We start from the raw sequence: 25,030 nt of genomic DNA, 5'->3' as shown, positions 1-25,030 counted from the left end.
ATTCAACATTAAAGCATGTGAATTGCCACAGATGTTTTGTTTCCATGAGATGGATTGGTGAAGGAAGCCATATTTCAGTCTCCCAATCAACCAAAGTTTTCAAACTATACAAAACACAGTACAAATACAAAATATTAACAGACATAAAACAAAATGATTTTAAACACTGAATATTTTTATGAGCAAGTCCAGATAAGAATTTGTAGATGCAGCATTTTTTGGGAAGGGGAATAACTGCAATCGATTTAAGCACAAAAGTACAATATCAGATAAACACAAAAGAAATTTGTTTCTGGTAGTTGGGGCTGTTTTACAACTTGAGAATGACAGGCATTCCAATTCTGCATGACTCTGCAGAGCTCCATGTGGGACTGCCAAGGTGTGACGACAGTACCAAAATCACATAAATGACATCACAGAACAGTTGCTAAGCACAAATATTTTTACTCTCCTCTGGAGAAATTCTGTAAGTGCTAACGGTTCCCTCTAACTGTGTGTATGTGTGTATGTATACGCCCACATGCTATGCTGCAACAGCAGATGTCCAACAAATCACTTCTGACTGCACAGAAGCCCAGTGAGCAAGCGAAAGGGAGAGAGTGAGAAAGAACATGGTCTGGTCTGGGGGTGGTTCGATGTTGGATCGATACTGTAAGTAAATAAAAGGCTGCTAAGCTTGCGAGTGTTTAAGTTTAAAAGTGGTAACGCGGCACTGTCAGAACAGTGGAAGACCCAAACGTGCCAACTATACAGCATCCAGTGAACTGCCTCCAACGAATCAAACACCAGCACTAACCAAAGCTATTCAATCACAACATTGGGCTTCTGACACACGACGACTTCCTGCTATTGATGCTTCATGCTCCATGCCATCTCTATTTAAAATGTCTGATTCCTAATGTTTACATTGCTTCGATGCAAAGCATCGGGTCTGTAAAAGAGGTCGTGATGTTGTGGTTATTATGCATCTTCTTTGCAAGTGTTTGCAGAAGCCCTTCACTAGGCAGGGGAGTATGGGTAATTCTCTCTGAATAGGGTCGAGCGCTCAAGTTCACAAGGGTAAAATAAGACAATTGGATACAGTTAGAATAGTGGAAGAATTTAATGAACATCCCCAACGGGACTCTGGGCTCTTTCTCTCTTTCTCCAGCTCAGCACTGGTACCAAGGCCTGCTGCAGCAGGGAAGAGAGAAATGATTTCAAAAGCCAGGAGAAATCCAAGGGGATCCACCAGTAGCCTGCCTGACAAAGCCTCCGGCAAGAGAGAGAAAGAGGGAGAGAGAGAGAGAGTGAGAGAGAGACACACACCAGAAAAAGATGTGTGCAGGCAAGCATGTCGCCACTGTCTGCGGAGTGAGTGTGTGTGTCCTGAGAAAAGACTTCTTACACAGCAGCAAAAAAAAAAAAAAAAAAAGAAAATACAAAAAAGAAAGATGAATATACCTCGTTTAAGACACAGATAAGTGGTCCCTTTCCCAGCCCGTCTCAGTGGCAAATGTTTTTTTTTTTTTTTCACACCTGGGTTACCCAGCCTGCTAGCATGAGCTAGTCATTACATATTTACCTTTCAGTGAGTCCTGAACTGGGCCGGGTGACGACCCATCCAACATGCCCCCGTAATACACCCCGGCAAAACCCTCTTGCGGGGCACCGAAGAGTGAAGTGCCAAGCCCCCACGCCCGCTTACCTAGGACTCCGCCGTGCTCGATGGGGTATTCCAGCAGAGACGTGGGTGCCAAGGCATAAGGGTAGTCGTAGGGCGTGGTGTAGATAATGCCCCCATCGGGCGTTGGGGGCACCAGGGTAGGGGTGCCGTTGGGTAGCACAGTGGCCATTTGAGTGGGCCGAATGATGTTCATGAGGGGGGTCCCTGCCGGAGTGGGGGGCCTGAGGGCAGACGGGGGAAGGACCTGACCCGCAGGGGCTGCGATCAGACGCTGGCCTTGAGCAGCCGCTGCCGCTGCTGCAAGAGAGAACGCAAGGGAGGCTGCAATAAACAGAAGAGTGAAAGACAGAAAGAGCAAAAGGGAGAGGACAACAGACACCAAGAGAGAAGCAAAGGGAGAGACAGAGCGATAGGGAAGGTTGGGTGTGTGAATGTGTATAAAAGTTTTAGAGCAGAAGGGGGAAAAACAGAAGTGGACAGAAGGCACAAAAACAGATGTGTGAAAAGCACAGGCAGGGAAAGGAAAACAGAAGTACACAAAAAGAGGGAAAAAGGGGGTGGGGGAAAAATAAAGGAAAATTAGTCCATGCAATGATCAATGAACCACAAACAAAATTACACTCTAAAGCAAACTAAAACCCCATAACCAAAATCATTACAAAAATTAAATCAAAACTAAAACACAAGAAGGAACTGATGATTGATCATACTGGGGCAAACCGATCATCAAAACAGAGGCACTAATACACAACACAGAGTCACCGATTTAAAGCAGCACATCTAAAGCCAATGTCCTGCGGCATGTAGAGGAAAGAGCACTTCAATTTGAGTGCTAAAAAATGCTGATGTTACTTTAAGTTGTGACTCTGAAGTGCACTTTCTAGAATTGATTCCACTAACTTGCCATAAGCTTTCCCACATGAATCAAAACCTCTACATGCCATTGAGACATTTAGTGCAGATGTGGAGAGGTAATAACCACAACGAGGCTAAAAATTAAAACATTCTGCACTGAAGCCAAACAGATGTGTTTCTGTCCGTGTCATATATACCCAAATATGCATGCTCACATTCATAAATACATACAATCACATATACAGTCATGCAAATATCACTTTACAGAGCAGTTAAAGCCCAAAACCCTTTGTCAATGTGGAAATGTATTGCAGTAATGAATACATATGACATAGGTGGAATCGTATGCAAATATATTTGAGCAATAATATAAGTTTCACCGAAAGACAACTTAAAACACAATCATGCAGCAAAATGATTCTGAATGCCACACCAAGATTGCGTAAGTTGTGATTGCAATTGGAACAGCTTTGAAAAGATGTGAGAGAGAGATGGAGAAAGAGAGAGGGAGAGACAGAGGAAGGGATAAAGAGAGACCGAAATACTAGACTGTGGGCAGATGATTAGATGTTTTCTTGAGGAGTTTGCAGCGAGCAAGATTCTTTCTTGAATTACAACGGGAATCTTATGTCTTATGAACTCTTGTGTGCAGTGTTTCTTATTTAATATGTATTTGCTCATTTATGGTGAGAATAAGTCAGCACAGAAAACATCTAAACAAATCACTTTAGTCACTGTGCAACACAATCACAGCTGAACTCACATTATTCCCTAATAGTTAGCTTTATGACTGTCTTGTGGGTGTGCTGATGTTCAAATTTATTCTGGAGTGCGTGTCTACAAAGTTCCTCAACGACTAGCTGTCGATGTGTGAATGCGTCTCCTTACGCGTTTTGATGTTGGTGTCTCTGTATGTTCCGTTTAGAATGGCTAGCTCCATAAGCTGCATCTTCTTTAGATTATCTTCGCCTTCCGCCTACAGAAAGAAGAAGACCAATCAAAGGGGAACCCCATTACTCACACAACCAATCACCAATCAGTATTCATGCAGAAAAGGGGGACAATCGGAGTTCAATAATAAAAAAAGCTGTGAATTCCAAAGTAATAAAATAAGAATGAGATTCATAAAAATCTAATAAAACTAGATAAGTTAATTGCTCATTAAATGTAATTAAATAAAATGGGCCATATGCAAAATGTATTTAAATAATGAAATTTAAATTAATAAATAAACACACACAAAGGTCTTTAGTAGAACATATGAATAAATATTTACTCTTAGCAGGAACTAGAATTCTAGTGCTTCTAGACCCAGAGACAGAGAATGACGCACACTTTCAGTTACTAAGAAAGAGTAAACCAAACATGAGATCTCTTAATGCAGAGCAACTAAAAAGCAAAAAATGCAAAGAGAATTGTATTTTCAACTTCAGAGAGGAGGAGAAGGGAGAAAGATAGAGGTAGAAGAAACCAGCTCAATTCAGATTTACACATCAAGCAACAGACACACTGGAGGGCTGGGACACCTTTAACTTTTCATGGTGCTTCAGAGTTTCCTTAGGAGAGCACACATCAAAGGACAAACTACTTTAACAGACACCATATTTGAGTGGTATTGTGAGAGTGGCCCTTAAGGGACTTTAACTGCAGAAATAACACCGTTCTAGATTAGTACAACTCTACACATCCACATGACTCAAAGCTGAGAGAAATCCTGAGTAATTTCCACAATCAGAAAAAAAACACACACTGAGGCTACAGATCCCTCTGCATGAATGACTCACCCATTCCTGAGCACTTTAGTAATTCAGACAGAAAAACATTCTCTTCTAGAAAGCGAAGCTTTTGTTTGAACCCTTCACATCCAAGGAGCTTGTGGAGAGCCAATGAAGATTCATCTATGAGCTTGTTACAATAACACCACTCATGTGAAGACAGAACAAAAGAAAATGGGCTCAGGGTAATTGAATGCAGTGTGGAGCGACGAACACACTCTTCATCTGTCCATTTTACTACTACTGAGCCCGACGTGAAAATCTTCAGCGCTGTTCTTCACAGGTTTCATCCAGAATTAGTCTTGCAAATTTTCTGAGACAAACTGACCAGCTACCCCAATACACAGTGAAAAAGAAAAAAGGTGCCAATGACAGAGTAGCACATCCTTCCTCTGCCTTCTAAATTATGTCTACTGGCTCTTATTCTGGCCAGCCGATCTCAGTTTTGGCGTAGCCGCTCTAATACTGTCTGAAGTGACGAGGAGTAGACCACTTGACAAGGGCAAAGATCTGCTCAAGTATTTCACAGGCCACTTCGATATGTTAAGCTCCAAAAAAGGTGCGATTCTCAAAATAGCCTGAAAGTAGAAATGTGTCATTCACTTACCCTCATCATTTTATAATCGAGATATATATATATATATATATATATATATATATATATATATATATATATATAGATAGATAGATAGATAGATAGATAGATAGATAGATAGATAGATAGAAACACACACAAAAGAAGATATTTGGAGTTAACGCTTTATTTTTAGTTCATACATTTTATTACAAAACAAAAGCATCAACTCCTTGTATTAGAGCAGATTCAAACAGAGGGGCAGTGCAAGGAAGGAAATCAAGGTCTGGGGCAGTCGAGCCTATTGATTCCTGTAAGAGGGGTGAGACAGAGGATAAACGACTCGAAAAAGCCTCAAAACACCATAAACTATCACACTCATTTCTGCTGAGCAGGACTTTGTGTGGCTGGCACAGCTCTAAATCCAAATAACAGCATTTCAGTGCTGGCCATGAAAGCAGATGTAGTCGATTTTCTCTCGCCCCACAAATGAAGACTTTGTTTCTGGCTTATTCTGCAGGGTGTTTAAAGAGGTTGCAGTGCCTCTGGTCAGTAAGAGTAACTCCCCACAGGCCTGCAATGACACTGGGGTTAGTGAAGTACAGACTTCCTTTGAGGGCCAATGATGCTGCCCCTCAGAGTCACCGTATAGACTGGACATTTCTGTTTAGAGGTCAGGCCAAATGTTTTTCTTTTTTTTTTTTTTTTTTTTTTTTATAACACCCTTTCTTTGCTTCTTCCTCCTGGGCTAGAGGCATTCTCAGGATGTTCGTAAAAAATGCAGATATTATTCCTAGGCAATAGAGGGAGGAAGGAAATGAAGGAAGTGCAGCATTTCCAGAGAGCTGTGTGTCATCAGGCGGGAGAGGCTCAGGGGAGACGTCCCTCTGATTTAAGCAACAAAAGCTGACACAAAGAGAACGTTTCCACACACACTCTGGGTGTGAGACATCAGGGAAGGCTGCTCAATAATCCTGCTCTATCCACAGGAATCAGATTCAATCAATGGGGTCTATTTGTAAGGGCAGCGGAGTGAAGCAGCTCTCATTGGCCATGGGGGAGGACAGGGGATGCTAGACTGTGACAGCAGCACTTGTGAGCACATCAATTTTGTTACACACAAAGTACAGCATTTCCTCTCCATAATAAAACGTTAAAGCCATTTCCAAATCCATTTCCTTTTCAGTGCAGATCTGTGGGAAGGCTGGTGTCCACAAGCACGTGCTCATTTCCAGCAGCGAAACTTGCATGCTTTTACCTCAAGACATTGGAGAGATAGGTCACGTTCACACAGAATACAGTTGTCAGTCTGGTTTTTAAGTCCTTAATACGTTCACACACAGTTTGGTTATATGGTTATGACAACCGCATTCTGTAACCGAACTAATGCATGTAAATTTTCAGGGTTCACAACCGCATTCTCAGAACACACAAACTGTGTGAACAGAACAGGACTGGACAACTAGTTGTCGGTCATGTCATACAGTGTGAGAGAGAGCCGCTCTGCTGCACAAACGTGCATCTACCATGAGTTTTTTTTTTTATTCGTGTCTTCAGTAACTTAGTGACGGAAAAATTAGCTGTGTGTCAGACATTTTAGATCCCGCCAGTTTTGTGTTCTGTGCAGGACTCAAATGCTCCGCTCTCCACCCAAATATTAAAGCTGCTGTCGGTTAATGAAGATCTGACGAAAGAAATCGTGGCTTGATTGGGCTCTTGTGTCAGAAAGTGATAAAGACTTTCAGTTTCATGCTCATCACCATCTTTGCTATTACTTTGGTCACTGTCGCTATGATTACTAGTAAGGAATATGGGCTTGACTCTCATTGCACGTTAATACAGACATATATTACATACACAAAGCCAGATCAGGTTTTATTTTATTTTTTTACAAGATTTGAAATCCAAGTTTGGTATTTTATGAATGTTGAGAAAGGAAAAGAAGAGAGAAAGTTCTAGTTGACATTAAACATTTTCAGGACTTTATACGGTTACCTTTGTCACTTCCAGCAAATCCCAAGTTCCTTTTACCACATAAACATCCTTCAACTCCACCCTCGCTTGATTCAGAACTCTGACTGCATTGTTACAGATTTAGTATGAACTTCAGCAGTCACCCAGTCAGCGAAGAGAGGTTACGACACATGACAAGCAGTTACACCACCCTTCTCCTGTCAGCTGCGTAGAGGTAAAGCCCTAGAAACGATCCGACAGCTGGCTTGAGTGAAACTAAAGCTAAGCTTGAGAAGTTTTCTGAGTAAAATGTCCTATAATTTCTTTCATACAGTTAGTTAATGGAACTGAGGGTTTTCTTTTTTTGGTGTGAAGTACAGATATGTCCCTGGTTTGTGATCGTAATTCAATGGACTTCAGTGGGAATCTCACTAAAAAGTAGCCTGCATGCAGATGCATCAATATCCTCAATGTATCATCAGAAAAAAATATATACTATAAAATAAAAATATACTATAAAAAAAAGCAAAGTAATGAAGGCAGCAACATATGACAGATAGAACAGAACAAAAAAAGAAAGACTATTAATCTTTCATTGCACAAAAATATAATAAGAAAGGGTATGGCTCCAATACAGAGTTGCACAAAGCACTTATGTGCATCCTGTGTGCAGAATGATGAACGTGAAGCAACACAGTCACAGTGCACAGCACTCCGCATTGAGAGGATAAGAGCTATCGATGTGTAGTGTATTATATCTGCAACATTTTATTAAGCCTTTTCTTTTAAACAGTTTTGACAGACAAGACGCAGCAGAGAGAAGAGTTCATGTGAATTTGACTTCAATATTAATCTGTACTTCACATTAAACTATGGAACGGCTTCAGAAAACTTAAAATATAGTGCATGAAAACTTGATGGTGCTTCATGATGTTTTTGTGGCTTTTGTGGGGTTTAACAATAACAATATTGGATTTGGACTGGTCTCGTCTGACATATCTGATCCTGCAGAAAATGTCAGCACTGGAGCCAATACCGATATTGAGTATCGGATTGATGCATCCCTATCAGCAACATAAAATTAAAATACTGTAATGCATCTGTTATTCACTAATCAACAATTCCGTATTTGAAAATTCACAAAATTCTCACAGTATTCCTAATTTCAATACATCCAGCCGTTACGTCTCTGGGCTGAAAATGCAAAAGGTTGCAGGTTTGATCTCAGAGCAGTTTTCCCCTAGGGTAAGACACACGACATGTGTCACGTACATTGCTTCGGATAAAAAGGTCTGCAAAATGACAACCATATAATATGTAGGCCAGGTCTGAGCCTGATAGCTGTATTTAAAATGTCGCACAGATGCTTACATGCACTGGACAAAGGCATCCATACGGGATTACGCGGGATTTTGCCAGAGCAGGATGTGAGGACAGAGATCAGAGTGAGCGAACAAAAAAAAATAAAGCACAACAGAAGATGAGGAGGGAGGGGTGCAAAAAAAAAACAGAGGGAACATTAATGTGATCCATGATTTCCACTGGTGCAACACATTGTAAAACCTTCAGTTGACTCGCACTCCACTCTCTCGCTTTCCAATTTCCCCTCCCCTCTCCCTTTCTCTCTCGCTGCCAGACGATGTTTTGTTCTGCTCCTATGATCCTTTAATGCCACCCAATCGAGCCGAGAATATCTTGAAAGGATTTGGGAAGGCTGATCTGGAGGTTTAAATACTGCCGGATTTGCATCAGATTCCGAGATTTGAGAGTCAAAGCTGATCCGCGTGCTCCCTGTGCTGCCTGGGCTGTCAGATCTGGACTGTGACCCAACCTCGCCCGCTTTACAACCCCCTTAACCTTGTGTTCAGTGTCAGGAGGTATGAATCAGCTGAGGAAAAAAAGGCCTGAATAAATAAATCTGCAAATCCCAATAAAAGCAGCACTTTTATGACTGGCCCTTGAACATGCAGTGGGGATTGATGGACCATATTGAGGCTAATTTGAAAACAGAGCTTCCCCAACGGCCTAGCAGAGGTTACTTCACAGTCAAGGTTAGCAGCTGCAAAGCAAATGCATGAAATGAAAAGTGTTGGCCAGTGCAGTCAAGGTCTCTACTACGATAGCCAAACTGCTCTGTGGGTCAGGGCCAATATATTAGCAAGCAGAAGGCACAGAGCCTGATATACCGATGCATGCTGCGTGAAAAGATGTTTTGGTTGAACAAAATTGGAAAACATATTGCATATGAAAGTCCACACACAAATTTGATGACGTGTTCAGTTTTGCTGACTACAGGACACACTGTATACTGCCAACGGGAGATTACAAACGAAGAGTAATGGAGACGTGTTGGGCAAAATTGCAACTAAAAAAGCTTCTAGAGAAGGTCAGGATAAACTAATCTAAATTAAATGGCAATTCTCAGACCAGACCGGCTATATGCACATTTCTTGCCAATGGGTTCATTTAACTATGGCCTAAGATAGAAGCAATAAAATGCTCAAAACACGAATTTAGGTATCACCTACAACCGCAAACGTATGTCCTAACACAATCCTGTTCCACCCTCGAAAACAGTGCAAGAAGATGAAAGGAATCCATCCCTGGCTCTCTCCGCAAGACCGGTTTCGAGAGCATTCTCTAGATGCCATGGCTGATCCTAGTGGTCCCTGTCCCCATCTGAATCTGAATGAGCGGATAATTAGCCCAGACACCATGTAACTGGGGTGGGAGTGCAGAGAGCCAAAAGGGGGCACAAAAACATCCCGTAACTAGGCTGGTGCACAAACACTGGCATTTCAGTCTGCAGCTATTCTCCCCAAAGTAAAAGGATTAGTGGCTTGTTCAAAGGACATGCAGTTTGACTGATGTCCACAGGGGGTCTTTTATGGGAACCAGAAGAGATTACAGCCAACTGTTTTCAGAAGAGTCAGGGGCTGGACTAACCTCTAGAGGTGGGCTGCAAACTAAGAGGTTTATGTTATTTATCCTGATAGCTTGTAACAGGAAGGAGAGCTTTGGGATGGACTCTAACTTTTCAAAGACTCTAGTTGACTTTGTGCCTCATTCCAGAACAAATTATGATTATATCCAATACCCATTCAGAGTCTTTATTTGGGCCGTCTTGAGTTATCTTTAAGTAAAAGATATCATACACGGACACTGTTTTTCTGAAATCTCATCCTTCACTCTATGTGATTGAAAGAAGGTGAAGAAAAAAGGTTTGGGTGAAAGGTTTAGGTTGATAAGGGATGCATTAATTTTAAAATTTCATTTTCATTCTGACACTGAGCTGCTAATTATTTTCACATTATTGCTGATAACCAATAAATGCCTGTTAATACGATTCTATACTCTTTTATTCAGGCTGCTCCCGTCGCCACAGTGAAATTATCCACACTCACAAAGGGTTGTACAAAAAAAAACACTGCAAATATTCACTTGGGCCTAATGTTGATATTTTGAGGGAAGGAGGCATAAAGCAAACTGCTTGACAAAAACCTTGTCACACTTTCAAGGACAATCATTTGACTGAACTTCAGGCCTTAGTGCTTTATCTAAAGTGAGCAGATTAAACGGAAACCCACAGAGAGGGAGTGAGCAGGGCTGAAGGGAGGTGCATGCCTGAACTGAGCTCTACCCAACATGAGGGCCTTCTACCCTGGGTCAAGGCCACCTGTTCTTCCCCTGCAGTAGCGCTGCTAGAATTCAGCTAATTTGAGCTGGCTTAAGTGCAGGCTAAAAGATGAGGTCATAATATCTTAAAATAGTGTGAGTTGTTTGGTTTGTTGCAAATAGACTGATCATTTCTTTTGAAAATTTTTCCCCGCTTAGCTAGACCTTGGAGAACGCTGAAAACTGTAGCACCACTTCTACCACAGCTAAATGCTGCAGTTGCACACTGCTATGCAGCTCGGCGTACTCTGAAATGTGTAGTTAGCCAATAACTGGGAGGCCCTCAGGGTCACTGTTGGAGCACTTTACAGGGCCATAGCAATCTGTGAAGAGAGGGCAATTGAAATCCCAGAGAGAACAACAACTTAACGAGACCGCATGTTCGCTAGCGGAGATAAGTGGCATTAACCCAAAAGCACAAAATGATGCCTGTCTTTGTAAATTATGCATCAGTATCATAAAAAAGACGTTCTAATAGAACAGTCAAAAAACAGAGCAGTTAAATAAAATGCTCCCTACAGCATCAGTTTATCATTTCCACTTCAGAAAAGCGATTAACATTAGTGGGCCTATTTTTCAACCATAAAACAGCGTAACAGCTGACAAGAGCATCTAAAGTAATGTGATGTGAAATGTGATTTTTAGACAGTAAATAAATGCCGGTCTCCTTTACTATGAAACTACTGTCTCATTTGTAGTGACACTTGTTTTGCCAGGAAAATCACTTTAAAGCTGAAAATGAAAAGACAAATCCCATTGCAGTGTGTGAAGTGGTCCACTTCGCACATCGCCGCTTGAATTTGTGCCTTTAAAATGGCAGGTGCTCAGGTGAAAATAGGCACACAGTAAATCCCAGTCTATTCTGGGTCTGCTCTTTCCATTCCGTTCAGTGAGTCTGACGAACTGCCAGTCCAACGGAGCGTTTGAAGCTGCTGCCAGCAAAGGCCGGATTAGCATACAGACCCCAAGAGAAGCCTTTTGCTGTTGCGGTTCTGGTGGTCAGTAAGTCTGGGGTGCGAACCATGGCTCCAATCAAGAAGACCACAGAAAGTAAAGGAGGACAGCTGCTTTAGGGAAGAAGACAGTGAGGGAGAGCTTACTATAAAGCAGGACATAGAACAGAAGGATAACAGTTCTCCATATCTTTGGCCTCTAGTTCTAAAATTGCTAGAACTGCCAGGACTAGCTACCATATAGAAACCATCAGATGTTGGAAAAATAAAAAGTCTGCCAATACTTCAAGTAAAAAAAAAAAGCCCTGGACTGCTACAGGTCAATACATATTCAATATTAACCAACAACTGTTATGGGCCAGTAAATTATATGGTACCAATTTAAAGTGAAATTTATGCAGAATACAACATTATGCTTTAAGTACATCTACAGTATCAAGTCCTCTGACCCTTTGTTCTGTTTGTTCCAACACTTATGCAAGGAGCAGCAATGAGAGCTGATGGCTCTCCAACTATCTATGAGCCACATCACTTTTACAAGCTAACAGCGGAGGACGTTCCCATTACCCATGATCCTATGCTCTAAACCCTGCAGCTGGGGCTTGAGTCTGATCGGAAGCGACACGTGCTCCGAAAACAGGGACACAAGAGCACTCTCAGACGGGTTGCACTGACCTGCAGGGCAACTTGCACGCATTTCAGGAGGCTGTCGTCACAGGTGGTTGCATTCACTGCAATTTTTTCCCCTGTCTTTTGTCCTCTAAGATCTCAGCCCAATGAAACTCAAGCCTCATTGAAGTAGTCAAGTACATTACAGTTGAAATTCCAGCTACTCCAAGGATAAATGCAGCTGCATGCTTTAAGGGATAGTTTATTTACATATCTTTCAAAACACAATGCATGTGTATTTTATCTGTGGGACACAATATATTATTTTGAAGAATTTTATAACCGTTTTGCAAAACAAAGGACATCACTGACTTTCAACATTTTTCAAAATATACCCTTGTGTTCCATGGAATACATAAAATCATACAGGTTTGGTAACACATGTAAATGGGGGCAGATCTTCCTTTTTTTTTTTTTTAAGGAAGCGCTATCCTTTAAATTCAGAAGTGCTCAATAAAATGGAAAGAAAATGGAAGAAAATGAAGTCATTTTAAAAAGAATGATAAGCAATTGGATTGGTGGCATTCTCACCACACATGCTGAAACAACAGCAAGCAGCCAGATGGTGATTTGTTCTGGTTTGTCACATGGGCCTTATAGGAGGTGAGAGTGATTATGCATGTTGAAGAAAAGGTGTTTATTGATCAGGATGAGTTGGCCACCCAGAACAGTCCTAGTTTCAGGCAACATTCCACAAGACATGTGGCTCGCGAGCTGACGTTGAGAATTTGGCTGACGAGGATGTTACGCCCCACAGACCGCGACGTATATTATACACCATCTGTCTCTCTCTCTCCTTTCCTCTGAGCCTAAGAGTGAGTGAGAGGTCTATAACCAGGTGTATGGTGTGAAATTAACTGCGTTCCTGAATTGGGAAAAGATTACAAATGCAAAGCACCCATGACAACTCCGAGAGGCTTGAAACCTCTCCAGATCGGGGACTCATTGTGCTCGGCAAAGGCACTGAATGTGATGGTTATTGGCGTACACAGGATAAAAGATGTGCCAAGAGAGACCGTGTGAGAAAGTGTGTGTGTGTGTGTGTGTGAGAGAGAGAGAGAGAGAGAGAGAGAGAGGGAGGAAGGAAGAGAGACAAGAGAAGAGAACAGGGCTTCAGGCTACAGTGCAAATACTGCTAACCCAGTCACTTTGTTACGGGCAAGGACGAGCCCATTCACGGAGAGATGCTGGAAGCGGTGTGTGAGCGAAGCTCCTCATTTCTCTTCTCTTTCACCTCCCTCCCCCTTCCTTTTTTGGACTTTTAAGATATTGGAAGCATCATGGAGACATGGGGAGTAGCAAGTTGGTTCTCTAGTCGATTTCTGCCTAAAAGCGCAAGTGGAGTTGAAACAAAATGCTGGAAAAAGGAAAGTAATAAGAAAGGAAGAATAAAGGAAAGGGCCAGACTGCTGGGCTATAGCTACTATACGCACCCACGTAAATCTCCAAAGCCACTGAGCTCTGGAGGCAAAACTGTTACTACAGATATGGCACAATCTAGAAGGAAGTGCCTCCCTGACAAAAACCGAACACAAAGACAGACCAAAATGCTACATGTTCCTTATAGCCAGGGGCATCCACAAAAGAAACTATCAGCAGTACCGTACTGAATTTAAATAAGGTCTTACACAGTTACGATTTTAAATCTTCGCTCGCTCCTGTCAACGGCCGACCCAGTGCGCGGACACTAAAATAACCCAGAAAAATATTTTGATACGCCACTTTAATTAGCCGAGCTAAAGGGAATGGACACAAAGTGGCTTAGATTCTTAATGAGATGTCATAGGTGTGAGCTTCTATTTCCCAGCATTCCCTAGTGTGCTGATGCCAACTGGGAGCAGATATGCAAAGTACGGTTTTGTGGATATAATGTACCATTCGCAGCGAGGGGGTATTTATTGTGAATACCTAGAATTTTCCCAGAAGGCCTTTTACTGGTCCTCTGAGAATGTTGTGACTGCATGATTAACACTGACCTCACATACCAACAGAGCTACTGTCAATCATTAAAAATGACTTACTGCTGTCTGTTAGATGGATTCTCTATCTCAAACACACACCTCAAGGGGAAATGAGGAATGTCACCTTGTAGCACAGATTCTCTCTTGGCAATTTTGACACACTGTACCTTCTAAACATCTAAATCCAACACCCATCATGGGCGTCAGCTCTCCTGGGTTTAGCACCCCTAATGAGAAAACCAATTTGTCAGGTTTTTAACACAACTGAGAGGCTAATTGCTTCATAGGAAGGAACCACACTGTTGTATTCTCTCTGATCATCTCTAAATGGGCTGGTGTATAAACCATTAAATTCAATTAACAGGGATCTCATATGTTGACTTGTCCCCAGACTACAGCGCATCTCTGTTTGCAGCATCGGAGCTTGTCACAAAATCTGCTGGAGATTAGAGCAGCCTTGTAGGCACAGTTGCTATAAGCTGGGCCTTATCATTGAGAAACTGGGAAAGCAAGCAAATTCAGAGACAAATTGGCATACATGGAATGTGTGAAGCAGCCTCATCATGTTTGTTATAACTACATTAAAAGTACTTGATTAACTCATGCAATCACATATCAAAACGGAAATTAGCAAATGCAGTTTAAGAGATTAGATTGGCGATTAGTTTTTAACCTATACCATTTTCAGTCACAGGTGGATTTGGCAAAAACAAGCAGTCTGCATCACACAATAAGTGAATTATTTTTAGCACTTCATAACACTTCAGCCACATTTAATACATGACCATAACAGGGATGTGCGTTCTATATTAAAATAGACTGTAAATGATCTTAAGGAAACTTTGAATAGTTAGAACAGATGCGTTTGTTAGGGGACGTTCACATGACGTGATCTTCTGTTCAGAAATAGCTGGACAGAGCACAACAGAATGGAGTTAGTGTAAACTTGACCGTGTGATTTTAAAGGCATAACTTATTTGAGAAGATTTTATCAGTCCATAATCCACACCTGCATTTGTCTCCACCTTCCTCGATGTGTGTTTAGCAGTAGGATATGAGCATAATGGCTTACAGAGAGCAATTCTTTCCACACTTCTCGAAACCATCAACTCAGTCATCAAGGTATCTCAGAAAGATTCATCAGTCCTCCTATGCCTTCTGCTCCCACTGAGTGAACTGCTTGACTTCTAAAGTTACTGATCATTTGCTCAGCTGTAAATGTACAAAACCAGATAAAACTGAATTTGACGGTGGGCCATGGTGTAATGCTCTAAATCTGAATTGTATGCTATAAGTCATACTCAAAAATAATGGATATGCATTGCTCTCAGGAGTGTTTTATAGGTTGTAGTTTTATACATCATGTGTGTCAGCACTTCCATGAACAAAGACAGGGTGTCCCTCAAGTAAAGTGGTAGACAGAGGACAGTGATGTGAGAAAAAATCTGAACAGCATCTGGTATGCCTTTTCCACCAAAATGATGCTGGTGCTCTTGCTTTTTTAGATTAAATTCTTTATTCTATCAAAAGTGGTTTACAAATATTATTTACATATACAATGAATGCTATTTACAACAAAGTATTCATAAAATAATTTAGGATGCGTCAATATTAAAATATAAATTAAAAAAGTAAAAAAAAAAAAAAAAACACTAAATAAGATATGAAAAAATCAGCAAGAGAGCAGAAAGGCTGTATGTGATGCTGTGGGTAAGTGAAAAGATGAGCGAGACTGAAGCGGAAGAAATTTGGGAAGCGATCCGCATGTTAAAGTGTGGCTCGATTCTTATCTTTTTCCTTCCATTACGTTCCTGCCTTAATCCTCTCACTCGCTACTACCTTCATTACCAGCCCACCTTCAACTCAAATCTCTCTCTCGATTGTCTCTTCCTTCCTCTGCCTCTCGGTGGGAGTTGAAAAGTTGACAGGGCCTTTGAGCCGAATCTCTCAATCACCCCCCTCTAACCCTGGCCTCTGAGGTTGTGTGTGCACTTATACCCGCCGTTCATGTACTCTCTCTCTCTCTGTCTGACGATCATTCAAATGCTGTGTGTGGAACTGATTCCTTGAGCAAGGCTGAAAATTTCAATTTGGTCTCTGCGAGCGGCAACCGTTCGGCTGTGGCATCTCTTCAGGGCCCGAGCCAGGATTACAGATTCATGCGGTAATGTGCTAGCTGCCTCTCAAGGTAGGTAAAAAAAATCAATATTGCAGATGTTTATAAAACAGAGAGCCTCTCTCGGAGAGCTCAGAGACGCTTCTGCCCCCCTTTTCTCGATCCTAAGCAATTAAATCCTTTCCACAATGATAAAATGAAGGGAGCCGAGGGGAAACAGACTGTGACCTCATCTGTTTTATGATGTATTTAATAAGACAATTTCATGCTTCTAAATGAGCCAAAGATATCCTTCATTAAGACTGCACGTGCTGAGATGGATGGTTTGTCATTTAATCCCGTTTAGCATGGCATGAAAAAGGGCATTAGAGTCAATCTGTCACACACAAAACCAGCATGTTTAAGAAGGGCTTTATCTGTACAGCCAAACTTAAATGGACATCAGCCAAGTTGAAAATTTTGTCATTTACCCACCACATGCCATGATAACAGATGTTTTATTATTGCATGTCATGGTCACAGCGCCACAAACTTGCAACTTACAGAGTGTCACTTAAAAACCATCCTCTTATATTAAAGCAAATTAATTCCAACTTGTTAACATGGTTAAAAGCATATTATTTTACAAAGAAAGTCATGTTGAAGGTGTAATAATGAGTTTTCAGTTTTGAGAAGGCTACCCTTACAAGTACATTAAAAGATTAGATACAAATATGTACCAGTATGTTACATTAACACTACAAAAACAAATCTCTTCTGGGAAAGATTTCGGTTTTGTATAAAACACCAAGAGCATTGTGTAACTCTGAATGAAACATGAGTAGAGCGCAAACAGGCCTTCCAAGAGCCTGAGCATAGTTTGTGTGTGAATACACAGTGAGGATGACTTTGATCTCAGGGGTGCATAAGGTCGGAGCAAAAATTTAGAGAGAGCATGTAGCCATTTACTCATCTCCCACCCACACACACTGTACAGAATGAGTCACACACACAGTCAGCCGGCCGTGTATGTTTGTTTTCTTTGACGAGCGTGTGTGTGTGTGTGTACTTGTTTATGTGTGTGGAGGTTTTAAGGCCTCCCCGCTCAAATGGAACAAAAGAGATATGAGCATAAAGAAAGGAAAAAAATCCCCAAACAAGAGGCGAAATGTGGGGTTTCTGGCCTAGAGAGAGAGAGATGAAAAAAAAAAAAAAAGTAAAACCTGCACAAAGAAACAGGAGAAAGCGAGTGCCTGAGAGCAGTCAGAGAACGCCAAGGACTCTGGGACTGTGTCCCACTCTGAAATGAAGCGAGAGGCACATGGCTGGGCGGAACGGCTGCTTCTGGCCAGGTTTCAGTGGGTCGAAACCTTTCCACCATGTCGCCTGATAGGGAACAGGCTCTTGCAGCTGTCCAGCCATTCTGTTCACTGCAGGCAAAACAGCCTGGAGCCAGAGACCCTGACATAAGTGCCCCCACCCCCTGCGGCAACCGACGGAGGAGCGGAGAATAGAAAGGTGGAATGGGGCGGAAATATGTGGGAAGCAGGTTGCAGAGCGCCATTTGTTCTCTGTTGGGAGCCTGAGATAAAAATATCAAATTTAAGCAGAAGACTGAGGCCAGGGGTCAGGGGTGGGATTAAAATACGGCCCATATGCACAAAGGTGTCACACACCGAGAACAGGAAGCAGCATAAAGCATTTTGCTAAATCCAACACTGTTGCCTTACAAAGCACAAGCCTCGGGCAGGTCTGCAGAGAAGATCTCAGAGGTCAAAACATTTGTAGCAAATCACTTTCTGCTAGCACAAATATGTTCGGTAAATATAAATGTGTTTTTGCAACTTACTGCAGGCACCAGTAGCTTCTTGACCTCTTCGACAGCTCTTCTCATCTTGATCTCGGCACGTGTCTGTGTGTCCTCCACTGTGATTAGCACGTGCAGCTCTTCATTTAGGTGCTCCCAGTTTGGCTTCCCTCTGTTCTGCTCCTCCTGAGAAATGGAGACAACACAGAGAGAGAGAGAAAGAGAGAATGTAAGTAGTGGTGACAGGATTTTTTTTTTTTTAAGAGGACATCAAACTTTAAGTCAGTGTGACTTTTTTCTTTGTTGCCCTAGACAACAGCACTCTGATGCAGCCTCACAGAGTGTTAAAAATGGCAGTTTTTCAAAAAGCAGCTTTAACCCCAGAGCGCATTAACATGCGCTGGGAGTAAAATATTTACCACCACATTTACAAATAGTCAGGCAGCTGCCACACACTGTAAAAATGACCAATTCTGAGAACTATTAGTTTTGCCACTAACTTTAGGTATTGTTATGTGCTGTTATGTCCATTTGCCACTAACTTTAGGTATTGTTATGTGCTGTTCAGCATAGGGTCGTACTGATAGACATTAGTATTGTGTATCGACGATAGTCAGAGATAGACGATAACAGATGTTTCTGTCGATAGTCAAGATGATATTAGGCTCATTCTCCTATTAATGTGTTAAATTATAATAACTTTTTTTAGGCGGCCTATTATAATTCAGCTATCAAACTGCCTCCCTACTTCACTTCAACACCATTTCACTCACACACACACAACTAAATCTACTATTGTTTTTCACCTTTGATTTTACAGGACATTTAGACTGATAACTTCCGTGCGCAGATGAGGAAAATGTGTCACAGGACGCGCGATGACAGTTGCATCTGACTATATATGAACTAGCTGTTTTAAATACAGTATTTTTATATTTAACGTTAGTTTATCAGTTATTTAACGTTATTTTTTGATTATTGGTGATTCCATAGGCTCTCTCGCACCTGTGCGGTTTAAAACACCAAATAGTTCTGCTATGACAAGAACAATGAGTCTCTGTCTTGCTCCACCCATGCACAATAATATTGTGCATCATCGATCTCACAGGCTGAGGATATGACCATATCGCCCAACACTAGCAGAAACAATGGATTTTCATGAGCAAGAAAATATATATATTTTTTTAATTAAAACCTTCACATACCAGCCAACTGCAGGCTTTATTCAGTATAAGTTCAATGAAGTCTAACTCACTGATCCAAGTGGAGGCCAAAAATATTTTAAATTTTAATCAGAACAGGAAAAGCAGTGAAGGTCTTTGAGGACAATTCTCCCAGCGATCATTTAAAATGGCCTGTAGTTGGTGTGCATGACCGTTTGATTGGCTTGGGTTAACAGCAGCCTCAAAAGAAATCCATTATGCTACAGCAGAGCCATCTGAACAGTCGGAGGTGCTAAACTGAATAAAGAAGCAGCTTCACACACTTGAGGGGTCTTTTTCAAATCCAACAATTACCAACGACCCAAGCTTTTCAACACCTCTCCAGAGCCTGACAGTTCATCTAGCTTGGAGTAGAAACATCACTACAAACATGATGAATAAAGGTAAAAAATAAATATACAACTTTATTATTTTTGAACCTTTTTTTTTTTTTTTTTAGGAAAAAGGAACACGCTCCTGTACATTTCTTTATGCAGTAGCATAGCAAGATATATATATATCTCCACTATCCATTCTTCAAGTCCTAGTTTGAACAATTAATGCTAAAAACATTTAAGCCCATCCACTTCCAATCTCACACCCTTTATGTCTGAAACCATTAGTAATACAAAGACAGGATACTAAGGTAAAGTAGTTTAAAGACCACTTGACCGGCCCTAACCGCCTCTTGTTCACATTGATTACAAGTATAATGTCGGCATCTGTCCCTCCCCCCATTTTTAACATTATGCTTTTAGATCATTGCTCAATCAGGACATCTCAATTAGCATGCCTGCTTCACAAACGAGCACAGAGTGGTGGACCTCAGCAGGGAGGCACCTGACATGCTTACTAATACACCCAAAGAGACCCAGTCGAGTGCTTATGACCTCGCTTTCTACGGCACTGCCATGGATACTGTTACTATAGCAATGATCACATACACAAGCGAACATACACGGGCTGTTTCATTATTTTCACGACACTAAGGTATAATTCTGCCTCCTACTATGCTGGGGTGTCAACCAGGTAGTTACTGATGCTAGCTGATTTACCACATGTGTGCAGTACGCACGGATTTAGATCTCCCAAATGCACCAATTTGCTTTACCCGTTAAAAATAGATATCCTAAATAATGTTCCTGACCAATCATGGCCTGTAACTGTACAAAGTACTCTTAAAAGCAAAAGCTACTGCATTTGTTTTCAAGGTGAGCACATGCTGTGCCATCCATGTATGGAGTGAGATCTTCAGCACAGAGCATAGCAAAGGCATGGACTGTAAACACACCCACCCACCCACCCACCCCTGCCCATCAAGGAGCAAGGTCATTCTGTGTCCTCTGAGGGTGGGTGAGGGGCAGGCAGAGCCCAGCAGAAACAACAACCCGAAAGCCTCTGAAGAAGGCAAAGTTTCTGTTTACCGACATCCGAAACCACGGGCAAGGCGGCATGCATGTGATGGGAGACACATGTGATGACGGACCCATAAAAGTACAAGAATGAATCCTAAAGCAGCTTGTCAGTAAACGTGAGAGGGTTTGGGGAATTCTGGCACGTGAATATGGACCAAGCGGTCAATCTTGAATGTATGTGCACCAAAAGATACAGAGCAAAATAAACCATGCAAAGTTTTCACCATGAAAAGGCACTACTTCGATTCCACTGGCAGACGCCCTGGCTGGAAATAATCCCAGCATCCTATAAATACTGTTCATATCAACTAGAGCAGACTGAACTCAAGCTACAGTCTTTAACAGCTGCCTGTGTGGAGTAGTTTATAGGCACCTGCTAAACAGGAGTGGAAAATTGACTGACACACACACACACACACATCCCATTGGATGTCACAATTTGGAAGAAAGATCTGTTGCTTCCATTACAGTGACTTTAAGGAACTTGTTTCCTATTATAAATGTGTGCTATGATACAGGTGTACAGAAAAAAAGAAAGAAAGGGAACTCAATTTAACCAAGAACAAAGACTTGAAAATAAAAAGGAGGGACAGAGGGGGGAAAAAAAGCTTCAGAGAGCCTACTGTGTGGCTCTGGAGAGGTTCTGTGATGTTCCGGTGAGGGTGGCCGTCTGTTACATTTGATCTAAGCTGTGGTTTCTGAGAGCCCTCAATTTGAACAGTGTTTGATCAGAGGACAAGGCTACACAGTGGGACAGGTTATTATCCTGAGTTTGTCTGTCCTGTCCTCTCCCATTACATCGGCCTAAGCTCGGCTTCAGTACACACACACACACACACACACACACACACACACACTTCTGTTATTGTGAAAAGTGGGTTCATCCCATAGGCGTAATGGTTTTATACTGTACAAACTGTATATTCTATGGCCCTACACCAACCCTACACCTAATCCTAACAGGAATTTTTTTGCATTCTTACAGAAAAACTAATTCTGTATGGTTTAGAAGCATTTTGAAAAGTGGGGACATGGGTTATGTCCTCATGTCACCCTCTCCTTATAATACCTGTGTCATACCAATGTCATTATACAGAGTTGTGCCCTGATATGTCACAAAAACACGGCCACACACACACACCAAGCATGAGGATGTAGAATATCTTGAGGCTGTGCGAACTGGTGTATACGCAGCTCTTAAATCACCTTTGAGGAGCTGTTAAATAAAATGTCTGTCAGATTAAGGTCTAAGGAAGCATTTTCTCCTGAGACTTCAGGTGAACCATACCTTTTCCTTTCAGAGTAAACATTTAACACACCAGTAACAAACAACTCCTCACACTGTGTCGCATCCCAAACTAATCACCTATAACCAAACACTCTGTGATGAGAAAGACTCACACTCCACTTCTTTGAATGAAAGTCACTCCTTTTTCTTTCCTCTATTTTTCTACAACTCCATCGCTCTCTCAGTCCCCAGAGGCAGCAGCCAAACAAATTATTGAGCACAAAAACAGATTGGCTAATGGACGCTAAATAACAACTCCCTCAGCCCAGACCTGACTCTGCTCACAACGCTTCAGTCTCTTTAGATGGGTCTAACAATATTCACAACTGTCAGTTTCACTGTGCGTATCTCACTATTTGCAGACTTTGAGATGAAAATATGGGGATGTTAGATCGTTTGTTGTTTTTCATGAAGACCTGGGGTATTTCTCTTTACAATTATCATGTTTATAAAAAAAAAAGAAAAAAAAAAAGCCTTCTAACAGAGCATAAGGTAGCTGAATCAAATTACTGTTAAAGATGTAATGACAGTAGTGGTTTTATAAAACATATGCATGGATGAATAATTCACAATAAGACGCATTTAAAAATCATTTCATACCCATTTTAAAATGTTTTCCTTAAAACTACGAGCATGAACAAGGAGTAAGAAAAGACCAAGCTTAATGTTGGATTGCGGACAGTAACATCAGTGGAACACAATGTGCTCCTTAATGTAGTAATGGTCAGTTACATCAGCTTTTGGCTCCACTGAAAACCGCTGGAAACATGAGAGATTCACAGGTACCCCAGCCAAGAATAAGCAACATTTCAGTGGAAAGGGAGTATGACAGAATCAGTCAGGAGACTATTCTGAGAAACTCTGTTAAGAAGAGAGAAAGCTCATTCTCTATGTTGGGGAGTATTCTAGCAAGCTTTAGTCATTCAGACAAGAGTGTGTGTTTTACATTCAGCAGGGTAATAGAAGACATTACCACTACGGAAATGCTAAATAAAGGAAGAGAGAACTTCTTTCTAGGATTAATCAATTTCTGCATCAAGCCCTTGAGTTCACACATATGGTTTCTACAGAGGGAAGCACAGCTGGGACCCAGGTGTGTGTGTATGTGTGTGTGAGTGGTAATGCTAATGCACAGTGATGGGGATATCCTGATAAAACGGCTCCACTGGGACACGTACAGAGATATGATGGGAAAGAAAGACTACATTGGCCAAATAACATTGATTCCTGGCATAGTGTGGATTGTTCAACACTATAGAATTAAATCAACAGTTGCTTACTACAGAATCAGCCATTTTGTCTGATTTTTCAGCATGTTAAACGTACAAATGTCATGTCGCCCGACCCTTGAGAAAGTCTCTGCCAGAGCTGACAGGGCAGTACTGTTTTGTCTCTGTGCTACATAACTCCCACCTGAAGACAGAATTTCCCATCATTCAGGGTTCAGCTCTTCCTCTGCTGATCACAGTGGCTCTCTTCTGAGGCTGTAAAGAAAGAATTGGGTCCTACTTTCTAGTATGTCTACCATGTGTTTTTGTTCTCTCTGACACCCACACCACCACCACCAGTCCTGAAATAGAACTGGGCCTCAGCTGGAGCCGTGCGAGCTAACCGTGAGTGTGCAGGAGATAGGAAAAGAAAGTCATTGGAGAGAATAAATGAGTGAATTGGCTCATTAGGGACAAACTGGGTCCAAATGGCAAACGTCAGCAGAAGACTGTCTGTGAAAGAGGAAGAGGGGGTGCGAAAGCTACAAATTGTGACTAAGTGGTCACATTTGTCCAAGCTGGTTCGACATGTCCTGCTGGTGCAACAGTTTTGTCACAACTTGTGCCCCACTTTTTTTTCTCCTTTTTTTAAATGAGCTGAAATCTCAAACTGAACCACACAGTAGGGCTGAACGATATATCGTTATCGTATCTATATCTAGATATGAACTTTCAAGACATTACTATTGAAAAAAGCAACGATATAGACGATATAGATTTCCCCTCTCCGCGCTCGCCCTGCATTCAACTCTGGCAGTTACAACAAACATCAGTTTTATGAGTGCCCTTGAATGCACCGCTAAAGCCAGCGCGCACACATGAGAGGGGAAGCGGCGTTTCCATGGTGACGCATCATTGCTTGTCACGCGACACACCGCAGCAGCAACGGCGCTGAAAGAACGATGATCTGCTTTTATGTCATTGTTCCTTTTTTATTCAGAATATTCACAAATGTGTTAGCTATGGCATGAAATTTCTGATATTCCGATTGTCAAATACATGCAAGTGGAAGTATATTGTTGTTAAAACACCTTTATAACGATCGCGTTAGTTGAGCTGTATGCACCATGTTAGTTTGTGCCGCAGACGCAGTTCAGAGAATCGGATCCGTTGGATTTACAACCTCTATGTTTACAACAAGTGAATTCATCCGAAATACTTAAAAGTAAGTGGCTGGTGAACTGGGAATAGAATAGAGTAAACATTGAAGTTACTTACACAATGTGTATCTGATATGAATAAAACGTGTCGCATTATAATGGAAAGGATTATTATTACCTCTTCCATAGACACCAGTGTGTATTTTACAAACTCTAAATGTATTTTTTTTGTACTTATGTGAATTTATACGTTTGAAACCTAAAATAAACATTATGTGGTTGAAAACACTAAAAAGTTGTGATATATGAAAGCTCGAGCGCGCCTGTCTCTGGTTAATTCAACATTTGAATTTAGCAGCTGATCATGTGATGCACTTGATCGTACACTCCAGGGACCAGCCTAGTCTGATTACACCTGTTTGATCGTACGTGCGAAAGGCTTAAAAACAATACATTTTCTGACACAGCAGCCGCCCCCCCGAGCCCCCCCTGTTCCAACGTCTATGCACACTGTACAGAGACAGCGGATAAATTAGAAAGAAAGAAAATGGGAGATAATGCGGCCGGTGGCAGTGCAGAATCTGACTTGGTGCCAAAACATAAATCATCTTCCATAATTTGGAAGTATTTTGAATTCAGAAAAGACGATGTAAACCAGAGTGACGTGTTGTGCAGGTCGTGCTTAGCAAAATAACACGTAGTCATATCGTATTGTATCGATATCGAGATATCTGGCATGAAAATCGAGATATTAAATTTTGTCCATATCGTTCA

At 41.5% G+C, this 25,030-nt stretch overlaps 1 protein-coding gene across 4 annotated transcripts in view; it reads right to left on the bottom strand.

Moving 5' to 3' along the window:
* Positions 1–25,030, bottom strand: part of LOC113117506 (protein quaking-A-like) — a 70,181-nt gene that overhangs the window by 6,037 nt on the left and 39,114 nt on the right. Inside the window, exons 4-6 of one of the 4 annotated variants that reach the window (XM_026286223.1) lie at positions 18,026–18,169; positions 3,410–3,497; positions 1,565–1,963 (exon numbers count right to left, since the gene is read on the bottom strand). In XM_026286223.1, the coding sequence (XP_026142008.1) occupies positions 1,565–1,963; positions 3,410–3,497; positions 18,026–18,169 (631 nt within the window). Of the gene's footprint in view, positions 1–1,564; positions 1,988–3,409; positions 3,498–18,025; positions 18,170–25,030 lie in introns of all 4 variants that reach the window. The other 3 variants (XM_026286225.1, XM_026286221.1, XM_026286224.1) reach the window with 3 other exon arrangements.

This window comes from Carassius auratus, chromosome 17 (assembly GCF_003368295.1).
Source record: "Carassius auratus strain Wakin chromosome 17, ASM336829v1, whole genome shotgun sequence".
Lineage (NCBI taxonomy): Eukaryota > Metazoa > Chordata > Actinopteri > Cypriniformes > Cyprinidae > Carassius > Carassius auratus.
The sequence above is the reverse complement of the archived record's forward strand: the minus strand, read 5'-3'. Positions and strand labels throughout refer to the sequence as shown.